The sequence below is a fragment of the Cynocephalus volans genome, chromosome 13 (assembly GCF_027409185.1).
Source record: "Cynocephalus volans isolate mCynVol1 chromosome 13, mCynVol1.pri, whole genome shotgun sequence".
NCBI lineage: Eukaryota > Metazoa > Chordata > Mammalia > Dermoptera > Cynocephalidae > Cynocephalus > Cynocephalus volans.
In genome coordinates, this window is record NC_084472.1 from 11,766,962 (window position 1) to 11,786,230 (window position 19,269).

The window sequence follows — 19,269 nt, forward strand, 5'->3', positions numbered from 1 at the left end:
CCAATTCTGTGCAGGTTTTTTTCAGTAAATATATGTAGAGTACTGAAAATGTATTTTATCTTTCTTATGATTTTTTTTGGCAGCTGGCCAGTATGGGTGATTTTTTTAATAATATTTTCTTTTCTCTAGCTTATCTTATTGTAAGACTACAGTATATTTATAATGCATATAATGTACAAACTATGTGTTAATTATGTTATTAATAAGGCTTTTGGCTTTAATAGTTAAGTTTTGGGGGGAGTCAAAGGTTATACTCAGATTTTCAACTGCACTGGGTTGGGGGGTTGGCCCCCTCACTCCTGCATTGTTCCAGGCTGAGCTATACATTTTTAATTTATCTCAGTCTATATCAATTAATATTATACCACTTCACATGTAATGTAAGTACATCACAACAGTATGAGGGGTCTTCAAAAAGTTCATGTAAAGATTCATATGATCTTTTAATTCCATTTTTCCAGGAAACTTTTGTAGTACCCTTGTATATTTCCATTTATGATGCTTTGATCTTTGTGGTTTTACTTTTATACGTTTTACTTTGCCATATAAATATCAAAGTACATTGTCATTATTTTGCTTTAAACAGTCATTTGTCTCTCTCTCTTGTTTAACGGTAAGAAGGCTACTTCTCAACTTCCTGATCTTTCTTGCTAAGCTAGACAAATCTCTGTTCTAACAACTCCCTTTTAAAAGCAGTCTTTTTCTTTAAAATCGTGGTAGAATATATATAACATAAAACTTGCCATTATAACCATTGTAAAGTATGCAGTTTAGTGGCATTAACCCAGTGTTTTTAACCATAACCATTATGCGCTCCTAAATTGTAACTCCCCATTCACCCTCCTCCCAGCCTTTGGTGACCACTGTTCTACTGTGTCAATGAATTTGCCAACTCTATGTACCTCATTTAAGTGAAGTCATATAGTATTTCTTATTTTGTGTCTGATTTATTTCACTTAGCATGATGTTTTCAAAGTTTATCCATGTTGTAGCATATAGCATGTATCAGAACTTTATTCCTTTTTATAGCTGAATAATATTTCATTATATAGCATTACCACATTTTGTTTATTCATTCATTATTCATTCATAAAAGGTTGTTTGCACCTTTTGTCTTATTGTTGCTTTGAACATTTGCATACATGTATCTGTTTAAGTCTCTTATAAAATTTATATTTACTGACATATTTACCATTTCTGGTGCTCATATTTATTTCTTTGTAAATCTATCTGATATCGTTTTTCTTCCTAACTATCTTCTTTTAATATTTTTTGTAACTCGGGTATGCTCATGATGAATTTTTTCAGCTTTTGTATATCTGATGGTTAGGATCTCTCCCTTTTCTCCTTCTTTAAAAATATTTTTGATGAGCATAGAATTTTAGGTTGATTTTTTTAAAAAATTTCAGTACATTAAAGATGTCACTCCATTTTCTACTGATTTGCATAGTTTATGATGAGAAATCTGTTGTAGCTTTTGTCTTTGTATCTCAGTATGTTTTGTTTGTTTTTCTCTGATTGCTTTTAAGATCTTCTTATCATTGGTGTGTGTGTTGTGTAGGGTTAGGCTGTGTATTTTTTTTGGAGGTGTTTGTATATTGTGTGGAGTATTTTGTATAAATGCATGCCATGTGAGGACGCATTTTGAGTGTGTGTTGTGCAGGGACAGTTTTTTGTATGAGTTGTATGGGAGCAGGTTTTAGTCTCTGTTATGTGGGGATGTGTTTATGGGTGTGTTGTGCAGTGATGTGTTTGTGTGTTGTGAGGGGGCATTTTTTGGTGCTTTGTTTTGTATCTTTGGTATTACAGCGTCTTACCTCATCAGTGTTGTCTTTATTTTTATTTTTGTTATCGATATATGGATTGGGACTTCTTATGTTAATTCAAATTTTTTTATCCCATTTTTTCCTCTGTTTTTATTTTTTCTGTTTTCTGTTTTTTAAATTTTGTCTTTTCATTGCTGTTTTTGTTGTGGTTCCACCTTTTTTCTCTTTAATATTTATATATATATATATATTTTTTTTTCCTGGTTGTCTTTGAAATTCTAAAATGTATTTAAAGTTTGACTTTCTAAAAATCCCACAATTTATACATAATACTCTTTTCTAATCACATAATTTAAAAATTCTTACATGTATTACTTTAAAAAATTACATTTACATGTACCATATTATGGTAACCTCTTGTATGTCAGACTGTGCTTGTAGGAACATTCCTTTAGAGCAAGCCTTCTGGTGATAAATTACCTTGATTTTTATCTGTAAATTCTTTATTTTGCTGTAGTTCACAATTCTAGGTAGATAGATTTTCTCAAGGCTCTGTGGAGATAATATTTCACTGTCTTTGACTGTTGCTATCAAAGTGCCAACCTTTTTATTTTTTAGCCTATTTTCTAGTTTTTCTGTTTGTTTTTGGGGTTTACAGTGATGTGGATTTCTTTTTATTTATTTTGTTTGGGCTCTTTTGGTCTTCCTGGATCTGTGGGGCCGTGTCTTTTATTGGTTTGAGAATGTTTGCAGCTATTGTCCATTTTTTCTCTCCTCTCTTTATAGAACTACGATTAAACTTGTGTGACATATTTTCCTTCAGTCATTCAAGTCTTTTAATCCCACTTTGATATTGTCAGTTCCCTTTTCTTTGTTTCTTATGGATAGGTTCTTCGAATATATTGTCCTGTTCTCTAATTTTCTCCAGCTGTGTCACATCTGCTCTTTTTAACCTTTTCAATGAGTTTAATAGTAGTTCCAGCCTCACCCCCAATTCTGCTTATTTCTAATATTGGGAAATGATGTCCCTGGAGATCTTGCCTATATTTTGAAAAACCAGCGATGCCTCCTCTCCAGAGCATTATTATGGTGCAGTGGGAGTTGCCCTCAGATTCCCTTACTTGTCTTGATACTTGGATATGAGAATCTCATTTGCTGTAATCCCCATTATTCTTTTGACAATATTTTGACAAGTTTTGAAGTAGCAAACAATTTTGAATGGAAGGTTCTAGAGGCATAAGGATATGAAAGAAAAGGATATTTGTTTAGTCCTATTTTGTGAGAGATTTTCTGATTTAGTGGGGTGGGGCCTAAGAATTTGCATTTCTTAAAGTTTCCAGGTGAACTGATGCAGCAGCTGGTCTGGGGACTATGCTTTGAGAACCACTGGACTAGATATCTTGACTTTGGGCTCTGATTCTTTCAGCTTTGAAGCAGGAGTGTTAGCTGGCTTGGGGATCATTTTATTAACACCTAGTGAAAATGCTTTAAAATTTTCCTTTGGCACTTAAGTAGCTTGTTTTAAAATCACTGCATTAATGTAATGTTTTATTTTAGTGATCATTCAGGATATGTTCGTCCAGTACCAGTGCCACGCAGTTTAAATAGTGATATTTCCTATTTTGGTGTTGGGGGCAAGCAGGCTGTTTTCTTTGTTGGACAATCAGCCAGAGTAAGTAAAAAGATTTCTTATAAATGGAAGTCGATCAAAAAAATTTTAAGTTGACTCTTTCTAAATGTGTTTAACTGTTAAGAATTTTTAATATATTCTTTTTAATATTTAACAGATGATAAGCAAACCTGCAGATTCCCAAGATGTTCATGAGCTTGTACTTTCTAAAGAAGATTTTGAGAAGAAGGAGAAAAATAAAGAGGCAATATATAGTGGATATATTAGAAACAGAAAGGTACAATACATTTGAACTCATTGTAAATTTATTCCTTTGGACAGATGATAGGACAGAATTTTTTTTGTAATTTATAAGATGCTAGTTTGTTGTTTATAAACTTGAAGGTAGGAAGTTTTCTAAATGAATTACATTTTCATTGTTTTTCCTTTAATCACGTGGGTACCAAAAATCATTCATGTGCTTTCTTAGTCTGAAAGTCTCATAATGCCTAGTAAACTTTTTGTAAATTGCTCGTAAGATTGTAAACTTTTTCCTTGGTCTGAATTTGGATTTTAACATCTTTGTTAAATAATAATTATAAAAATAAAGTAGAAAAACAGTGATAGGTAATAGACTTTCAGGAAATCAGAGTTCTGGAGCAATAAATGAAATTTCTGTTATAAGTTTGCATTCAAATTCTCATTTTAATATGACAAAATGTTAACAAATTTGAGTCTTCATGGTCAGTATTTGGTACTATTGTATACTCCTTCAGCTTCTCTCTGTTTGAAATGTTTTATAATTTTTTATCTTAAAATCTTTTTTTTAAAGTAATTTTGAGCTTTTTAAAGATTGTTTTGTAAAACCTATTGTAGAAGTTTTATAGGAAAGTATAAAGAAAATAGAAATACAAGTGCCAAAGCTCTGTAACATTTTGGTGAATTCAGTTTTTAAAAATATATATTTATAATATTGATCCCACATTAAAAATTAACCTTTTTAGTATTTCTTCGTGTTATAAAATAGTTTGGTACACAACACATTTTTATTTTTTTTATTTTTATTTTTATTTATTTATTTATTTTTTAAATATGGAACGCTTCACGAATTTGCGTGTCATCCTTGCGCAGGGGCCATGCTAATCTTCTCTGTATCGTTCCAATTTTAGTATATGTGCTGCCGAAGCGAGCACCACAACACATTTTTAATAGCGTTATCATATTTCTTTTGATGAATGTTATCTAGTTTAACTGTTCTATTGAACATTTAGCTTATTTGAAGAATTTTTTTTACTATACTTATAAAGACATTGCCATGAATATCCTTGCCTAACGTTTTTTCTGAATTACAGGTCTTTTTCTTAGGATAGATTGTTAGAATTTTAATAGCTGTGACAATTAATTTGAACTTTTTAGATGTTCATGTTGTGTATTACAAAATTACTTTTCTGAAAGGTTAAACCCAAAATGAAATACACTTCTAGTAACAGTGCATGGAAATGCCTATCTGATTTTTTTTTTTTTAAAAGAACTAGAAGGGGAAAGGGAGCAAAATGTTGGCAGTTTGATAGGTGAAAATAATTCCTTTTCTTTTATTACTAGTTGGCTGAATTTTTTTTTTCATGTTTATTAGCCACTTTTATTTACATTATAACTTAACATTCCCTCTGTCCAGGAAATTTCTTTACTTTTGCTTATCCTACTTTTTTTTATCTTTAATTTGTTGCATTTATTTAACAAATTACATATTTCGATATATTTACATACCAATATTTCATTGATCTTTTCCATCTTATCTTATTGCGATATTAAAACTGGTTGCATGTTGCAGTCTAGGTGAAAGTTCCCGTCCTCACATTGTTGTCACATACTCAACTGGTTTGTTGAATTGAACCAGTTCCCTCCAAAGTTTTTTCTAAAGCCTGTTTCTGAAGCTATGCAAGTGAATCACATTAAAATTTGATGTAATAGTTATTTGTATAATTATAATTTAGATTATTTAATCTGTTGTGTTTATATTCACTCTTATAGCCATCTGATTCTGTTCACATTACAAATGATGATGAAAGATTTCTACATAATCTTATCATAGAGGAGAAGGAAAAAGATAGCTTTACTGCTGTGATTATCACAGGGGTACAACCAGAACACATACAGTACTTGAAAAATTATTTCCATCTTTGGACACGACAGTTAGCGTAAGTAATTATATTTGGTTCAGGAAATGTTGCTACTTATCTTTTTTAAGAGTGAAAATATTACAGATACATTGAAGCCTCTCTCTTACCCTTTTTTTGTTTCTGCCCCATTTCCTTCCCTTCAGTATAGTATCCATTACTCTGATGTTGGTGTTAAAACAATTTTCCATTCATTCAATCTACAAATATTTATAAGTCACTTGTAGTATACTAAGCATTATCTGAGGCGCAGGACTTTTGACACCTATTATAAAAATAAAAATGAACTTCAGAATTTATCAAATTCAGCACCTTTATTCCCATGTCCCCCTTTTGTGCTTGCTTTCCATAGCACCCATCATAATCTTTCATACCATATATTTTATTTTTTTGTCTGCTTTCCAAAATGGAGTGTCTTTTTTAATTTACTACTGTATCCCCAGTGTCTAGAAGAATACCTGCTACATAGCAGATGCTCAATACATGTTTATCAAATGAATGCATCAAGCCTATTAAAATAAAAAACATGTATACATATGTGCATATATGACGTATTAGTAAATGCCAAAAATAAATCATTGTGTATCTGTTCCAGTAAAACTTGTAGGGACTATATGAGAGTACTTTAGGAAGTTCATGGGAAGATTTTTATCATCTTTTAATTGTTTTCTAAAAACCTTTTGAAGTACCCTTGTATGTTCCATTAGATCAAATCAGAGTAATATTTATTTAATGGCTCTTAGTTTTTTCTTTGTAACTACATGATACATACCATTTATTGGATTGTTTCCATAATTTGCATTAGTCTGAATTACTGAGTCTTGCAAAATGGGTACATCTGCACAAAATTAATATATTTTTTGTTTTTATTTTTTAAATTTTATTTTATTGATTATGTATACTCATGAGGTACAAAGCTGACTGTCACCACCTGTGCCCAGGATGTGATGGTCAGATCAATAGTATCAGGATACCCATTACCACAAATTGAAAAATATGGAATGCTTCATGAATTTGTGTGTCGTCCTTGCACAAGTGTCATGCTAATCTTCTCTGTATTGTTCCAATTTTAGTATATGTGCTGCTGAAGCAAGCACAATATTTTTCTTAAAAAGTATCTTTTCACATTTACTCAAAAGGCTCTTGCGCTTAATTTGAGATTCTGTATTTTATACATAAATGTATATTAACAGAGTTTAAAATTTTTGGTTTTTATAGGAAAATTGGTTTTTAAGAACATCTTTTTTCTTCTTGAATATTGCTGTTTATTGCCTCTGTAGCTCAAGATATTTACATAGGACTTTTGGATCTTCTCTATGTATTTTATTAGCTGTTATATAATTATAGTTTCTTTTTACTGAAGGAACTCAGTGTGCATAATAAATAATTAGAATATACTCTTGCTTTAACAGACTAACATAACTTTAACTATTTTTTGAAACAGACAATTGTTAAGTTCTTTAAAGCAACCTTTAATTTGTGGTGGCAAACTTGTTGGTCATGGTGTTAACACTTGAGATGGCTAAAGAAAGATCTAAAGATTTTCAATGATTTCCTTTTATTTCAGGGGTATCTTAAAGAGTAGCTAGAACAATAAATTTAATTTTTTAAAATTAAAATTTATATGAAGGAATATGGCAGGTTTCTATTTGAAGACTATCTAAAGGTGTGGTATTTTATAGTCTTGAATAATCCTACCAAAATTTAATCTTTTGAAATCATTACTTTAAAAGTAAGGTAACAAAGACTTCTGAAGTGGTGGTTTTCAGTGGGATGATGTTGAATTTATTGGTTTTGTTTTTGTAATGTTGAGGTAAGATTATCTCAGTGCCATAAGAGAGGAGAGATGAAAGTTCTAGAGTGATATTCTTTCGTTGAGAAGATTATTTAAAGATATCCAATCCAGTTTACTCTCTGATAATGGAGTCCTTTCTAGAACATCACTGGCAAATAGAGTTATATACTCTTGCCTTCTAGTTTATATTTATTTGACAAATTCTACTTCTTGGAAGTATAAAGTATGTGGGCTTTGAAGTTGGAGAGGTCTGGATTGGAGCCCATCTGTCCCTAACTTTAGTTCAGTGATCTTAGATAAATTATATGTACTCCTTGCATCTGTTTCTGTATCTATAAAATGAGATGTAGCAATACCTGCATATCAGAATTGTTTTACCATTAAATGGGGTACTGTATTAAAAAATGCTTAATAATAGTGCATGGCACCTAATAGTTTAAATAGTAGCTATAAAATTGTTTTATGAACCATAATTTTATGTGAATTAGTAGTAAAAAGCTTTTCTTCTATATTTTAGGCATATTTACCATTACTATATTCATGGCCCAAAAGGAAATGAAATACGTACATCAAAAGAAGTGGGACCTTTCAACAACATTGATATTGAAGTAAGATAATATTCATCTTAAAATATTACACATTATTAGGTATCTGTTTCAGTTCCAGTGACTCTGGATAGCAAAAATCAGTCAATAATTAGACATCTTTCTCCTTGTCTTTTACCAAAGTACTTTGGTTATTTGATGTTTAAGTAAAGAGTTTATTCCTAGTTGTATTTTTCTTGAATCCTTATTTAGTACTTGGTTTCTCTTTTCTTTCTCTCTCTTTTATAGAGATAGGAATTGTTGCTGAACATCATGTCTTGAAGCAGGGAGGAAAAGGGACAATACATAGCTTTCCTTTTCTTTATAGAAGTCTTATGGTAGTGACAAGATTTAGAAACACAGAACATTTGAGTGTTGGGTTCTCAATATCCTAGCTCACACCTTAAAAAGATTTTCACATACAACATTGTACCACTTCCTACCTCTAGCAGGAAACTTTGAATGTACTCATAACTTACCTGTCCTTTAGCTGGTTTGCTGTTTCTTTGCTTAATTTCTATTTTTTATGAGTATTTTCCTTATTGAGATGCTACTTTAAGTTATTTAACCTGAGAATACTTCAAAACATTCATGGAAAAATAGAATTGAAAGATAATATGCATTTTTCCATGAACTTTTTGAAGACCCCTCTATATTTTATTAAATTAGATGATTACTTGTAGAAATGAAAGTAGTTTTTGCCTATTCTGTTGTTGGATTATAGCTGAGAACAAAAGAAGAGTCATCATAGAATTTAATTGTTTTTGTTTTATTTTTATTTTAGATTTCTATGTTTGAAAAAGGGAAGGCACCTAAGATTATCAACCTAAGGGAAATACAAGACGACATGCAGACGTTGTATATAAACACAGCAGCTGATAGCTTTGAGTTCAAGGCTCATGTTGAAGGAGACGGTGTAGTGGAAGGGATTATCCGATATCATCCTTTCTTATATGATAGAGAAACTTATCCTGATGATCCATGCTTTCCATCAAGTATGTTAATCTGTTATCTTAGCTACAAAATGTGAAATTACAAATTAGGATAGTGATTTTTTAAAAAAATTATCATTATTATTTGGGCTATTAAGGTTAGATGAATATTAAAATTTTTTTCCTTATGCAAGTCTTAAATTTTTAGGTATTTGTAATTTTTATAATTCTTGATTTTTGTATGTATTCAATTCCAGGTGAATTAAGCACTGGCTTTAAGAAACTATTCTTTTCTCTTAGATCTCTTACTGAACTAAGTTTTTAGATATGTAAGCATATTAATTCTTTATATATTCCCCATTTGTCTTACCTACATTTTTGTAGGTATTTAGAAAGAAGTTTTACGCTTTATGCAGTCACATATATTAGGGTTTTTTTTAATGCTTTCTGATTTTGTCTTGCTGTGTTTTTTCTTTGTGGTTGTTTTTTTTTAAAAGATGACCGGTAAGGAGATCTTAACCCTTGACTTGATGTTGTCAGCACCACGCTCTCCCAAGTTAGCCAACCGGCCATCCCTATATAAGGATCTGAACCCGTGGCCTCGACGCTATCAGCACCACACTCTCCCAAGGGAGCCACGGGCTGGCCCTTTGTCTTGCTGTTGAAGGCTTCTTACACTTTAAGATTATAAACAGATCCTGTACTTTTTTTCTTTTCTTTTCTTTTCTTTTTTCTTTTTTTTTTTTTTTGTCATTTTATGTTACATGCATCTGTGTTTTCCTTTTTTGTGTGTAGAGTCAGGTAGGGATTTAACTTAATGTTTTCCATATGGTGCTCTGTTTGAGTACCAGTTATTGAATGTTATAATTTTCCCAGCAGTTTGTAACACCACTTTTATAATGAATTAAGTTGCCATAAGTACATAGATCTAGGTTCTTTATCATAAGGTACTCTGTTGTATTTTTATACATGAGTAATGATACTCTCTTGTAGCTTTACCCTATATATTGATATTTTTAGGGCAAGACATTCTCGCTATTGTTCTTTTTTGAGAATATTCTTAAGTTTTTGCTCTTCTAGATAAACACTGGAATTAGCTTTGTACATTCACTAAAAAAATCCTAGTGTGATTATCGGGATTGCATTGAATTTATGTATTAACAATATTAAACTTTCTCATCCAGAATACTTCCCTAGTACAAACTTAGTTTTGTGGGTTCTGCAACCAGATTTCCTGATTTGAATCTCATCTCTGCCACTTTCTATTGTGTAAACTTGGACAAACTGCTCCCTACCTCAGTTTCCTCATCTGTGAAATGGGATTATTTTTCATACCTCATAGAGGTATTGTGAGGGTTAAATAAGAATGTGGGGCAAGATTCTAGAATATCATTTCTTTGAAGCAACTATTTAATAAATGCTCAGTACATGTTATTACTCAGTGGCTCTGCCTCCTGTGTTGCCTCTGACTCCTGTTTAATTTGCTATTTCTAATTTTTGTATGCTTGTAGACTAAAAGATAGAAAGTTCTTCAAATGATGTTTTAAAATAAAAGCCATAAGTTGAGTGATGGTCAGAGTTTCTCCTCTAAGAACAAAGGAGGAGTTTAGTTTTATTGAAAGGAACTTTTACACAGGTACTTTTTGTGTGGGCTTTTGCGGGGGAGACAGCTTTATTTTAGGTGTGTGACTTAATACCAGGATAGGTGAGGTGTTGTTATATCAGAATCATAATGTTTAATCCTAATTTATTTGGATACATGAGAATGTATTGCTAACAAACAATGTTATATGGACACTTTATATATAAAGTGCTAATTATGCTTTTGATGTATGGTAACATATCTTATTCTGCATGTGTGCATTTTTTGTGCTTACCCAAATCTGATCTTTGAAAAGGTGATAATTTATATAAAGTAAACTTAAATTCAGTATTATTGACTAGTTTGTCCAAACTAGGCAAACTTGATACATAGGTTTCTGAGATGATTTTCTTTTCTTTCTTTCTTTCTTTTTTTTGTGTGTGACTGGCCAGTAAGGGGATTCAAACCCTTGACCCTTGGTGTTATCAGCACCACACTCTAACCAGGTGAGCTAACTGGCCAGCTCTCAGATGATTTTCATGTCAACATATTGATTCCAAAAGAATTGTGAGACTTTGTTTTATTTTTTTATTTTATTTTATTAGTACTATTTTTTTTAAGAGAGGATTGGTAAGGGGATCTTAACCCTTGACTTGGTGTTGTCAGCACCATGCTCTCTCAAGTGACCCAACCAGGCATCACTATATAGGGATCCGAACCCGTGGCCTTGTTGTTATCAACACCATACTCTCCCAAGTGAGCCACGGGCCAGCTGAGACTTTGTTTTAGATACAGGATTAAAGCTCCTATGTTTGTAGGGAAGACGGATTTGCTATACAGCATAATCTTCTTGGATGTATGATGCTGTTAATTTTATAAATAGGTTTTAAAGATTATAGGCTCACCAGCTAGTGTGGTACTCTTAACACAGATCAATTAGTATATAAGTAATCATTGACCTTTAAATGACCAACACCACTGGTAATGTGAAACTATTTTGGAAATTTGCCTGAGAGAGCAGAGAGTAAAACTCCCTTTAGGTTTTATAGAACACAACTTGAAAGATCATATGTTTGTGTTACCATTTCTCTGAAGCAACTTTAATACCATTTCTCTGAAGCAACTGTAATACTTCACTTACAGAAATTGACTTCTCAGTGATAAAAAATGATTATACTTTATAGCAATTAACATTTTGTTCTCTGTTACCCTTGGATCTAGAATTAAAAGATGAAGATGATGATGATGATTGTTGCATACTTGAGAAAGCAGCAAGAGGGAAAAGGCCTATTTTTGAATGTTTTTGGAATGGACGGTTAATACCATATACATCAGTCGAAGAGTAAGTTTTGGGGGGGCATCTTTTTTTTCTCTATTCTTTAATTGACATGTAATAATTGTACATATTGGGTATAGAATATTTCAATGCATGTATATAATGTGTAGTGTAGTGATAAAATCAGGGTAATTAGCATATCTGTTTCCACAAACATCATTTCTGTGTGTTGAGAACATTTGACTCCTCTCTTCTAGTCATTTGAAAATATGCAGTAAATTATTGTTAGTCACCTAGCACTATTGTAGAACACTATAACTTATTCTTCCTATTTAGCTGTAAGTTTGTATTCATTAAATAACCTCACCATATCCTTCCTTCCCTGCTTCTCTTCCCAGCCTCTAGTAACCATAATTCCACTCTCTACTGCTATGAGCTCATATTTTTAAGTTTCCACATATGAGAACGTGGTATTTATCTTTCTGTGCCCGACTTATTTCACTTAGAAAAATACCTTCTAGGCTCATCCTTGTTGCCTCAAATGATAGGATTTCATTCTTTTTTATATCTGAATAGTATTCCATTGTGTATATATTCCACATTTTCTATATTCATTCATCTGTTGATGGATACTTGGGGATTCCATATCTTGGCTATTGTGAATACTGCTGCAATAAGCATAGGGCTGCAGATAACTCGTCATTTACAGATTTTTCCTTTTGATAAATACCCAATTGCGAGGTTGCTGGATTGTATAGTAGTTGTATTTTTAATTTTTAGAGGAACCTCCATACTTTTTTATAGTGGTTGTACTAGTTTACATTCCCACCAACAGTGTAAAAGAATTCTCCTTTCTTCACATCCTCATCGGCATTTATTTTTTGTCTTTTTGCTAATGGCCATCCTAACTGGGGTAAGATGGTATCTCATAGTGATTTGGAATTGTATTTCCCTGATGATTAGTGATGTTGATCATTTTCTCATATACCTGTTTGCCACTAGTATGTCTTTTTTTGAGAAATGTCTATTCAGGTCATTTTCCTATTTCTTAATTGGATTATTTGGTGTTTTTTTTTTTTTTTTTTCACCCGAGTTATTTGAGTTCCTTATCTATTCTGAATTTTAATTCCTTTTTGGATAAATAGTTTACAAATGTTTTTTTCCATTCTTCAGGTTGCCTCTTCACTCTGTTGATCATTTCCTTTGTTGTGAAGAAGCTTTTTATTTTGATATAGTCCTATTTGTTTACTTTTGCTTTTGTTGTCTGTACTTCTTGAAGTATTATTTATAAAATCTTTGTCCAGACCAATGTCCTGAAGTATCTAACTGAACTTACTGGCCAGCCCTGAAATATTTCTTCTATGTTTTCTTCTAGTAGTTTCATAGTTTTGGGTCTTACATTTAAGTCTTTAATCTATCTTGAGTTAATTTTTGTATGTAGTGAGAGAAAGGGTTCTAGTTTCATTCTTTTGCATATGGATATTCCTTTTTCCCAGCCCCATTTATTGAAGAGACTATTTGTGGTGCCTTTGTCAAGAAACAGTTGGCTATAAGTACGTGGATTTATTTCAGAGTTCACTATTCTGTTCCATTGGTTCATGTGTCTGTTTTTTTTTTTTTGTCGTTTTTTCGTGACCGGCACTCAGCCAGTGAGTGCACCGGTCATTCCTATATAGGATCCGAACCCGCGGCGGGAGCGTCGCCGCGCTCCCAGCGCAGCACTCTACCAAGTGCGCCACGGGCTCGGCCCCATGTGTCTGTTTTTATGCTAGTACCATGATGTTTTGATTACCATAGCTTTGTAATATATTTTGAAATCAGGTAGTGTGATTCCTTTAGCTTTATTCTTTTTGTTTATGATTGCTCTGGCTATTCAAGGTCTTTGGTGGTTGCATATGAATTTTAGGATTTTCCTATTTCTGTGAAAAATATCATTGGTATTTTGAAAAGGATTGCATTGAATCTGTAGATTGCTTTGGGTAGTATGGTCATTGTGACAATATTAACTCTTCAGTACATGAACATGGGATGTCTTTCCATTTTTTTTGTTGTTGTTCTCTTTAATTTCTTTCATCAGTGTTTTGTGATTTTTATTGGACAGATCTTTCATCTCCTTGGTTAAATTTATTCTTAGGCATTTTATTTTTCTTTTATAGCTTTTGTAAATGGGATTGCTTTCTTGATTTCTTTTTTAGCTAGCTCTTGGTGTATAGAAATGCTACTGATTTTTGTGTGTTGATTTTGTGTTGTGCAACTTTACCAAGTTTGTTTATCAGTTCTAAGAGTTTTTTTGGTGGAATCTTTAGGTTTTTCTGTATATAAAATCAAGTTGTCTGCAGATGGACAATTTGACTACTTATATTCCAATCTGGATGCCCTTTAGAGTATGTTTTGATTTTTTTTTGCTGAAATTATATTGTTTTATAACTTAATCTTTTTACTAATATTGTGTTCTGTTCAAGCTTTGACTGGTGTACTCCTCCTAAGAAGAGAGGGCTTGCACCAATTGAATGCTACAATAGAATATCTGGTGCATTATTCACTAACGACAAATTCCAGGTCAGCACAAATAAACTGACTTTTATGGATCTTGAGTTAAAATTGAAAGATAAGAACACCCTTTTTACAAGGATTTTAAATGGACAGGTATGATTTTTAAATATCAAGTTTTGAACTTTTACGAATGTCCCATTTTTAAGTAAAAGTCACTAGTAGTATAAGTTTTTACTGATATTTTGCATACTTTGGATTTTTATTTATTCAAAAGCCTATGATGTTTAAACATTTTCTCATGAGCATTCAAGTGTTCATTGCTCAAAAATTTCAAACTGGTTAGACCATATTTGAATAAAATTTACATATCTTTATTTGATCTTAAAGTATTCATCATTTTTTGGTATATCTTAGGATTGAAAGCAGGAATAGAAAGTTTTATTGTTAGTATTGACTATTGAGACCTTGATTCCAAGGATGGTGTCAGAGATTTTCTCTTCTGTAATACTTTTGTTTGAAATCTCCTAAATTTGTAGGAAAAGTATCCAGCAAAATGTTTTAATTTTTTTAATTTGCTTTTCTGAAGTGGGATATACAGAAAGAAAACAGAATGACTGACAATGTCTATTATATTTGCTTAGTAGTAGCTGTACTTCATAGAACATTTAAAAATTTTACAGGAGCAGCGAATGAAAATTGACAGAGAATTTGCTTTATGGCTGAAGGACTGTCATGAAAAATATGACAAACAAATAAAATTTACACTTTTTAAAGGAATAGTTACACGTCCTGATCTTCCTTCTAAAAAGCAAGGCCCTTGGGCTACGTACGCAGCAATAGAATGGGATGGAAAAATATACAAAGCAGGACAGCTGGTAGGTTTCACTTACTTTTTTATTCAGTTTTTAGTGGAATTTGAAATTAAATTAGATGTGTTTGAATTTAACAACAACAAAAAATAATGCAAGTATTGGCTCCTCAGGAGCCAAGAAAGAATGAAAAGGACAAACTGATAATTAAAAACTGGTTTTAATAACATGATATAGCATTTTTAAAAAACTATTTATTGCCAACGGCTCAGTGAGCAAGGTTTTTATTGTTTCACTAAACTTTACACACATGTAGATTCTCAGTGTTTTTTTTTTTTTAATGTGTGATGTAATGATTTTTTAAGCATTGTTTTCTTTAGCACCTGCTGTGTGTAAGTTACTGTGCCTTTTGAGTGAACTATGGAGAATACAGAGATCTAAGAGATGTGTTTTGTTCTTGGAAATATTATAGCTTAAAGATGGAGATAACGTAAATATAAATAATAATATGCAAGGCAGGGATAATTGCAATGAAAATAGAGAATATGTTGTGCATTGGCAGTTTAGAAGGAGCAGAAAGAATTTTCTGACTTTGAATCATGTTAGGTCTTGAGACAAGAGACCAAATTATGAAATTCTTTGGACAGGAAGTAGCATTTGCATGGATCTTGAAAAGGGATAGATGGATAATTACTAAGATAGAGGGGCATCGATTCTCTCCATAAATGTGAGGCATCATTATATATTTAAAGCCATGGAATCAGATGAGATCACCTTAGAAGTGGTGAATATAGCTAATGAGACCAAAGACTGAGCCTGGAGCTTTCCCAGAATTTAGGGGTTGGAATGAAAAGGAAGAACTGACAAAGGAAACTCACAGATAGATTGAAGGAAACTAGGAGAATATGATATCCTTAAAGCCACGTGAAGAGTTACAAGAAGGAAGGAGTGATCACTTTTGTCAAATGCTTTTTGGTGGTTGAGTTAAAATGCTTTGTAGGAGAAGGTAATCTGAGCCTAGACACACACATAGGTAAGTGCAGGAAAACAGCAAGTGGTAAGAATTAGGTTGTCTTGCAGCTTTGCGCATATGCATGTGTGCATGTGTGAAGAGAATTAGTTTTAAAATGAGGCTAGAAAGGTAGATTGTAGTCTTTTTTGGGAATTTCTGAATTGGACTAAAGGAAATTACTCTTAGATTTTTCAAGCTAAGTAAGGAAAATAAATATAGGCAAGTTTTGAGCTAATTTATTTGAAAGAAATGTTAACTTGTCACAGTTTATAAATCACTGTTCATAGTCTGAGAACAAAATTTTATAGGGGAAAAAGGTTTCAGATACTTTGGCGTTCATGATATAGTTTGAAAGAGTTATGGGCTTTTAAGACATGCTTAACTGTGACATACAGTATTTGATGAAGCTGCTGTATCTTTACAAAGATTTGTTAAGAATAAGTGGAGAACTTCACAAACTCAATTTTATTACAATATTAGAATGCTTCTTTTATTAGTTTTTCTAGTGATAGTTACCAGAGTTTTTTTCCTTGTATAGAGAGGTCTGTGAAGTAATTTTAAACCTATTTCTCTCAGTAAATATTAATACTGAAATTTTTTTTCAAAACTAAATACTAGGTCAAGACGATCAAGACACTTCCCCTCTTCTATGGAAGCATAGTAAGATTTTTTCTTTATGGTGATCATGATGGTGAAGTATATGCTACAGGAGGAGAAGTTCAAATTGCAATGGTAAGTCAGCAAGTAATAAAAAGTACTTACTGAAGATGTGTTGGTACCACTTACTTTTTCGTAAATGTTGAAATAGAGATAGAATACTTTGTATTTTCCTTACATTTGGTTTTTCTTTTGGATAAAGTGGTCATAGTTTTATCATGAATTTTTATGTTTCATACTTGATGTTTTTAATAATCTATAGAACTTAACATCTGTATGCCCAGTGTTTAAAAACATTATTCCTAATTATCACAGTAATTTTATAAAGTGCACATTTCCTTCAGGGCCAGAATTTTTCCATCTCAAGAATGAGTAACTACAAAACTGGAGTGAATTTTTTTCCTATGTCATGTTCTAGTTAACATTTGAATGGTATATCATTAGAAGTACGGTGGTTACATAAAATATGGAAATAAACACTGTGGCTAATGGAAGAATAGCTACTATGACTTATATACTTAATTAGGATAAAATATTTGGAAGAAACATGGGTGTTTGTTTTTATCGCAGGTAAATTTAAATAGTTTTCTTTGAAGTTTGAAACGTTGTTATAGATTTATTTTATTTATTTAGGAACCTCAGGCACTGTATGACGAAATAAAAACTGTGCCAATTGCAAAGCTGGATAGGACAGTTGCTGAGAAAGCTGTTAAAAAATATGTAGAAGATGAAATGGCAAGGTAAGTCACATTTCATGGTGCATGACAAAAATAAGAAAAATTGAGAGAGGAATTACAGTACTTTTAAGTATTCTTGAGTATGTAATTTACTTTTCTGATATGGCATTTGTAGTCTTAGATGTTTTACAAATTGAGATGAACTTTTTGATATTAAAATCAGGAGGTCTAGTTATAAAAACAGTCCTACATTGTTTTGTAGGAAAAAAGCAATTATGATGTATCTAAAAGTGTCACTCTTAGTGGCACTATGATTAAGGCATTTTTTTAAAAAAAACTTGGTTTGGCCTACAACTAGAAGAAAATTGTAGTACCTACTGAGAGGTTAAGATTAGCGAAAAAAGAAGTAAAAGGAAGTAGAAAAGCAAAAGACTGTTCTTGGCTCTTCTACTTGTATAGCTAATGATGCAATCATTTTGATTCTCACTGAATTCTTCTATTCTTAGGTTTATCCTGTCTCCCAAAGGTAACTTGTATCAAAAACAAATAGAGAAACCACAAAAAATTGATATTTTCTGGCTTTTAATACTAAGAGGTTTTGTCTTACTTTTTCAGTAGCCACAGCAATGGTTAAGAAGGAAAAAACTTGTAGATGATTAATCATATAGAATTCCAGATTTAACCTTTCAAAATATATTTCTAGTAACTTGTATTTTTATGATTAAGACCATAATTAACAGAGTTTGTGAAACATTTATATGCTTGTTTCATAATAGGCTTCCTGATAGATTGTCAGTAACTTGGCCTGAAGGAGATGAATTATTGCCAAATGAGATTAGGCTTGCTGGAACCCCCATTGGTATGTTTGTTTTTCTTTCTGATACCAAAAAAATGCTTTTCTTTTGTCTTATATTTCCAGTATATAAAAGACCGTGAAAAATTAAAATGCAATATGAAGACCTAGCAGATTCAACAGATGCTTTGGGTGTAATTAAGACACTCTTTTTTTCAAATTTTGGGCTCACAGGTGCATTAAGAATTGAAATACTGAATAAAAAAGGTGAAGCAATGCAAAAGCTTCCAGGAACAAGTCATGGAGGATCAAAGAAACTCCTGGTGGAGCTCAAAGTTATATTACACTGTAAGTATACAAACTAATTTGGATCTTTCATGTTGTTCTTGTAGATGTAATATAGATTTAAACTTCATGTAATGATTGGTGATCTAGCAATCTGATAGGCATAGTGAATTTGATTAAAGTCAGGAATTTCAGGTGTATAAGAATAATTCATTTTTTGTTGGTACTTTTCTGTTTTTGTTTTTTTTTTTTTTTTAACACTTCATCCTGAATTTTTCTACATAGATAGCTGTGGACTAAAGTAAAGGTATGGTGTATATATGTAGAGGAATTTGCATTGGGTAGGAATTTAGAAAATCCTTAAGTTCCCTTTTAAAATAAGAAGTACTGAGGCTCTGAAACTGTAGGCCAGAGGTACATGGTTCACATAATAAGCCTGTTCAAGATTTGGTTCAATATGTGTTTATTTCCAGCTTTTAAAGGCTAGTCAATTATAGTGTGTACTTCCATTGTATAGTGTTTTATTAGGCCTCTCAGCAGTATTTAATAGTTTGACCAACTCTCACTTTACTGAAATGCTCTCTTATTTTTGGCTTTTGTGACTCTCTACACTGTATTTCTCCAACTTTATTTGGTGGCTTAAAACAACATACATTTATTATCTTATAGTTCTGGAGACAAGACATTCGACACAGGTTTCACTGGCTAAAATCAAAGTGTCAGCAGGATTGTATTCCTTCTAGAAACTTTAGGGGAGCCGTACCTTCTCTGCCTTCTAGAAGCCACTCTCCTTCCTTGGCTCATGACCCTTCCTCCATCTTG

General features: G+C 32.0%; 1 protein-coding gene and 2 non-coding genes across 6 annotated transcripts in view; 1 reads left to right on the top strand and 2 right to left on the bottom strand.

The window, feature by feature from the left end:
* Positions 1–19,269, top strand: part of SMCHD1 (structural maintenance of chromosomes flexible hinge domain containing 1) — a 155,612-nt gene that overhangs the window by 25,793 nt on the left and 110,550 nt on the right. For 3 of the 4 annotated variants that reach the window (XM_063077158.1, XM_063077157.1, XM_063077159.1), the window contains exons 6-17: positions 3,324–3,438; positions 3,554–3,673; positions 5,407–5,573; positions 7,865–7,955; positions 8,716–8,926; positions 11,667–11,787; positions 14,184–14,367; positions 14,895–15,089; positions 16,654–16,767; positions 17,326–17,432; positions 18,146–18,228; positions 18,397–18,510. In XM_063077158.1, coding sequence (XP_062933228.1) covers positions 3,324–3,438; positions 3,554–3,673; positions 5,407–5,573; positions 7,865–7,955; positions 8,716–8,926; positions 11,667–11,787; positions 14,184–14,367; positions 14,895–15,089; positions 16,654–16,767; positions 17,326–17,432; positions 18,146–18,228; positions 18,397–18,510 — 1,622 coding nt within the window. Of the gene's footprint in view, positions 1–3,323; positions 3,439–3,553; positions 3,674–5,406; positions 5,574–7,864; positions 7,956–8,715; positions 8,927–11,666; positions 11,788–14,183; positions 14,368–14,894; positions 15,090–16,653; positions 16,768–17,325; positions 17,433–18,145; positions 18,229–18,396; positions 18,511–19,269 lie in introns of those variants that run through there. The other variant, XM_063077160.1, reaches the window with a different exon arrangement.
* LOC134362352 (U6 spliceosomal RNA) lies at positions 4,462–4,568 on the bottom strand. The gene has a single exon (XR_010021609.1). It is a non-coding gene; the product is annotated as a U6 spliceosomal RNA (small nuclear RNA).
* On the bottom strand, positions 6,543–6,649 carry LOC134362356 (U6 spliceosomal RNA). Its single transcript, XR_010021613.1, has one exon. It is a non-coding gene; the product is annotated as a U6 spliceosomal RNA (small nuclear RNA).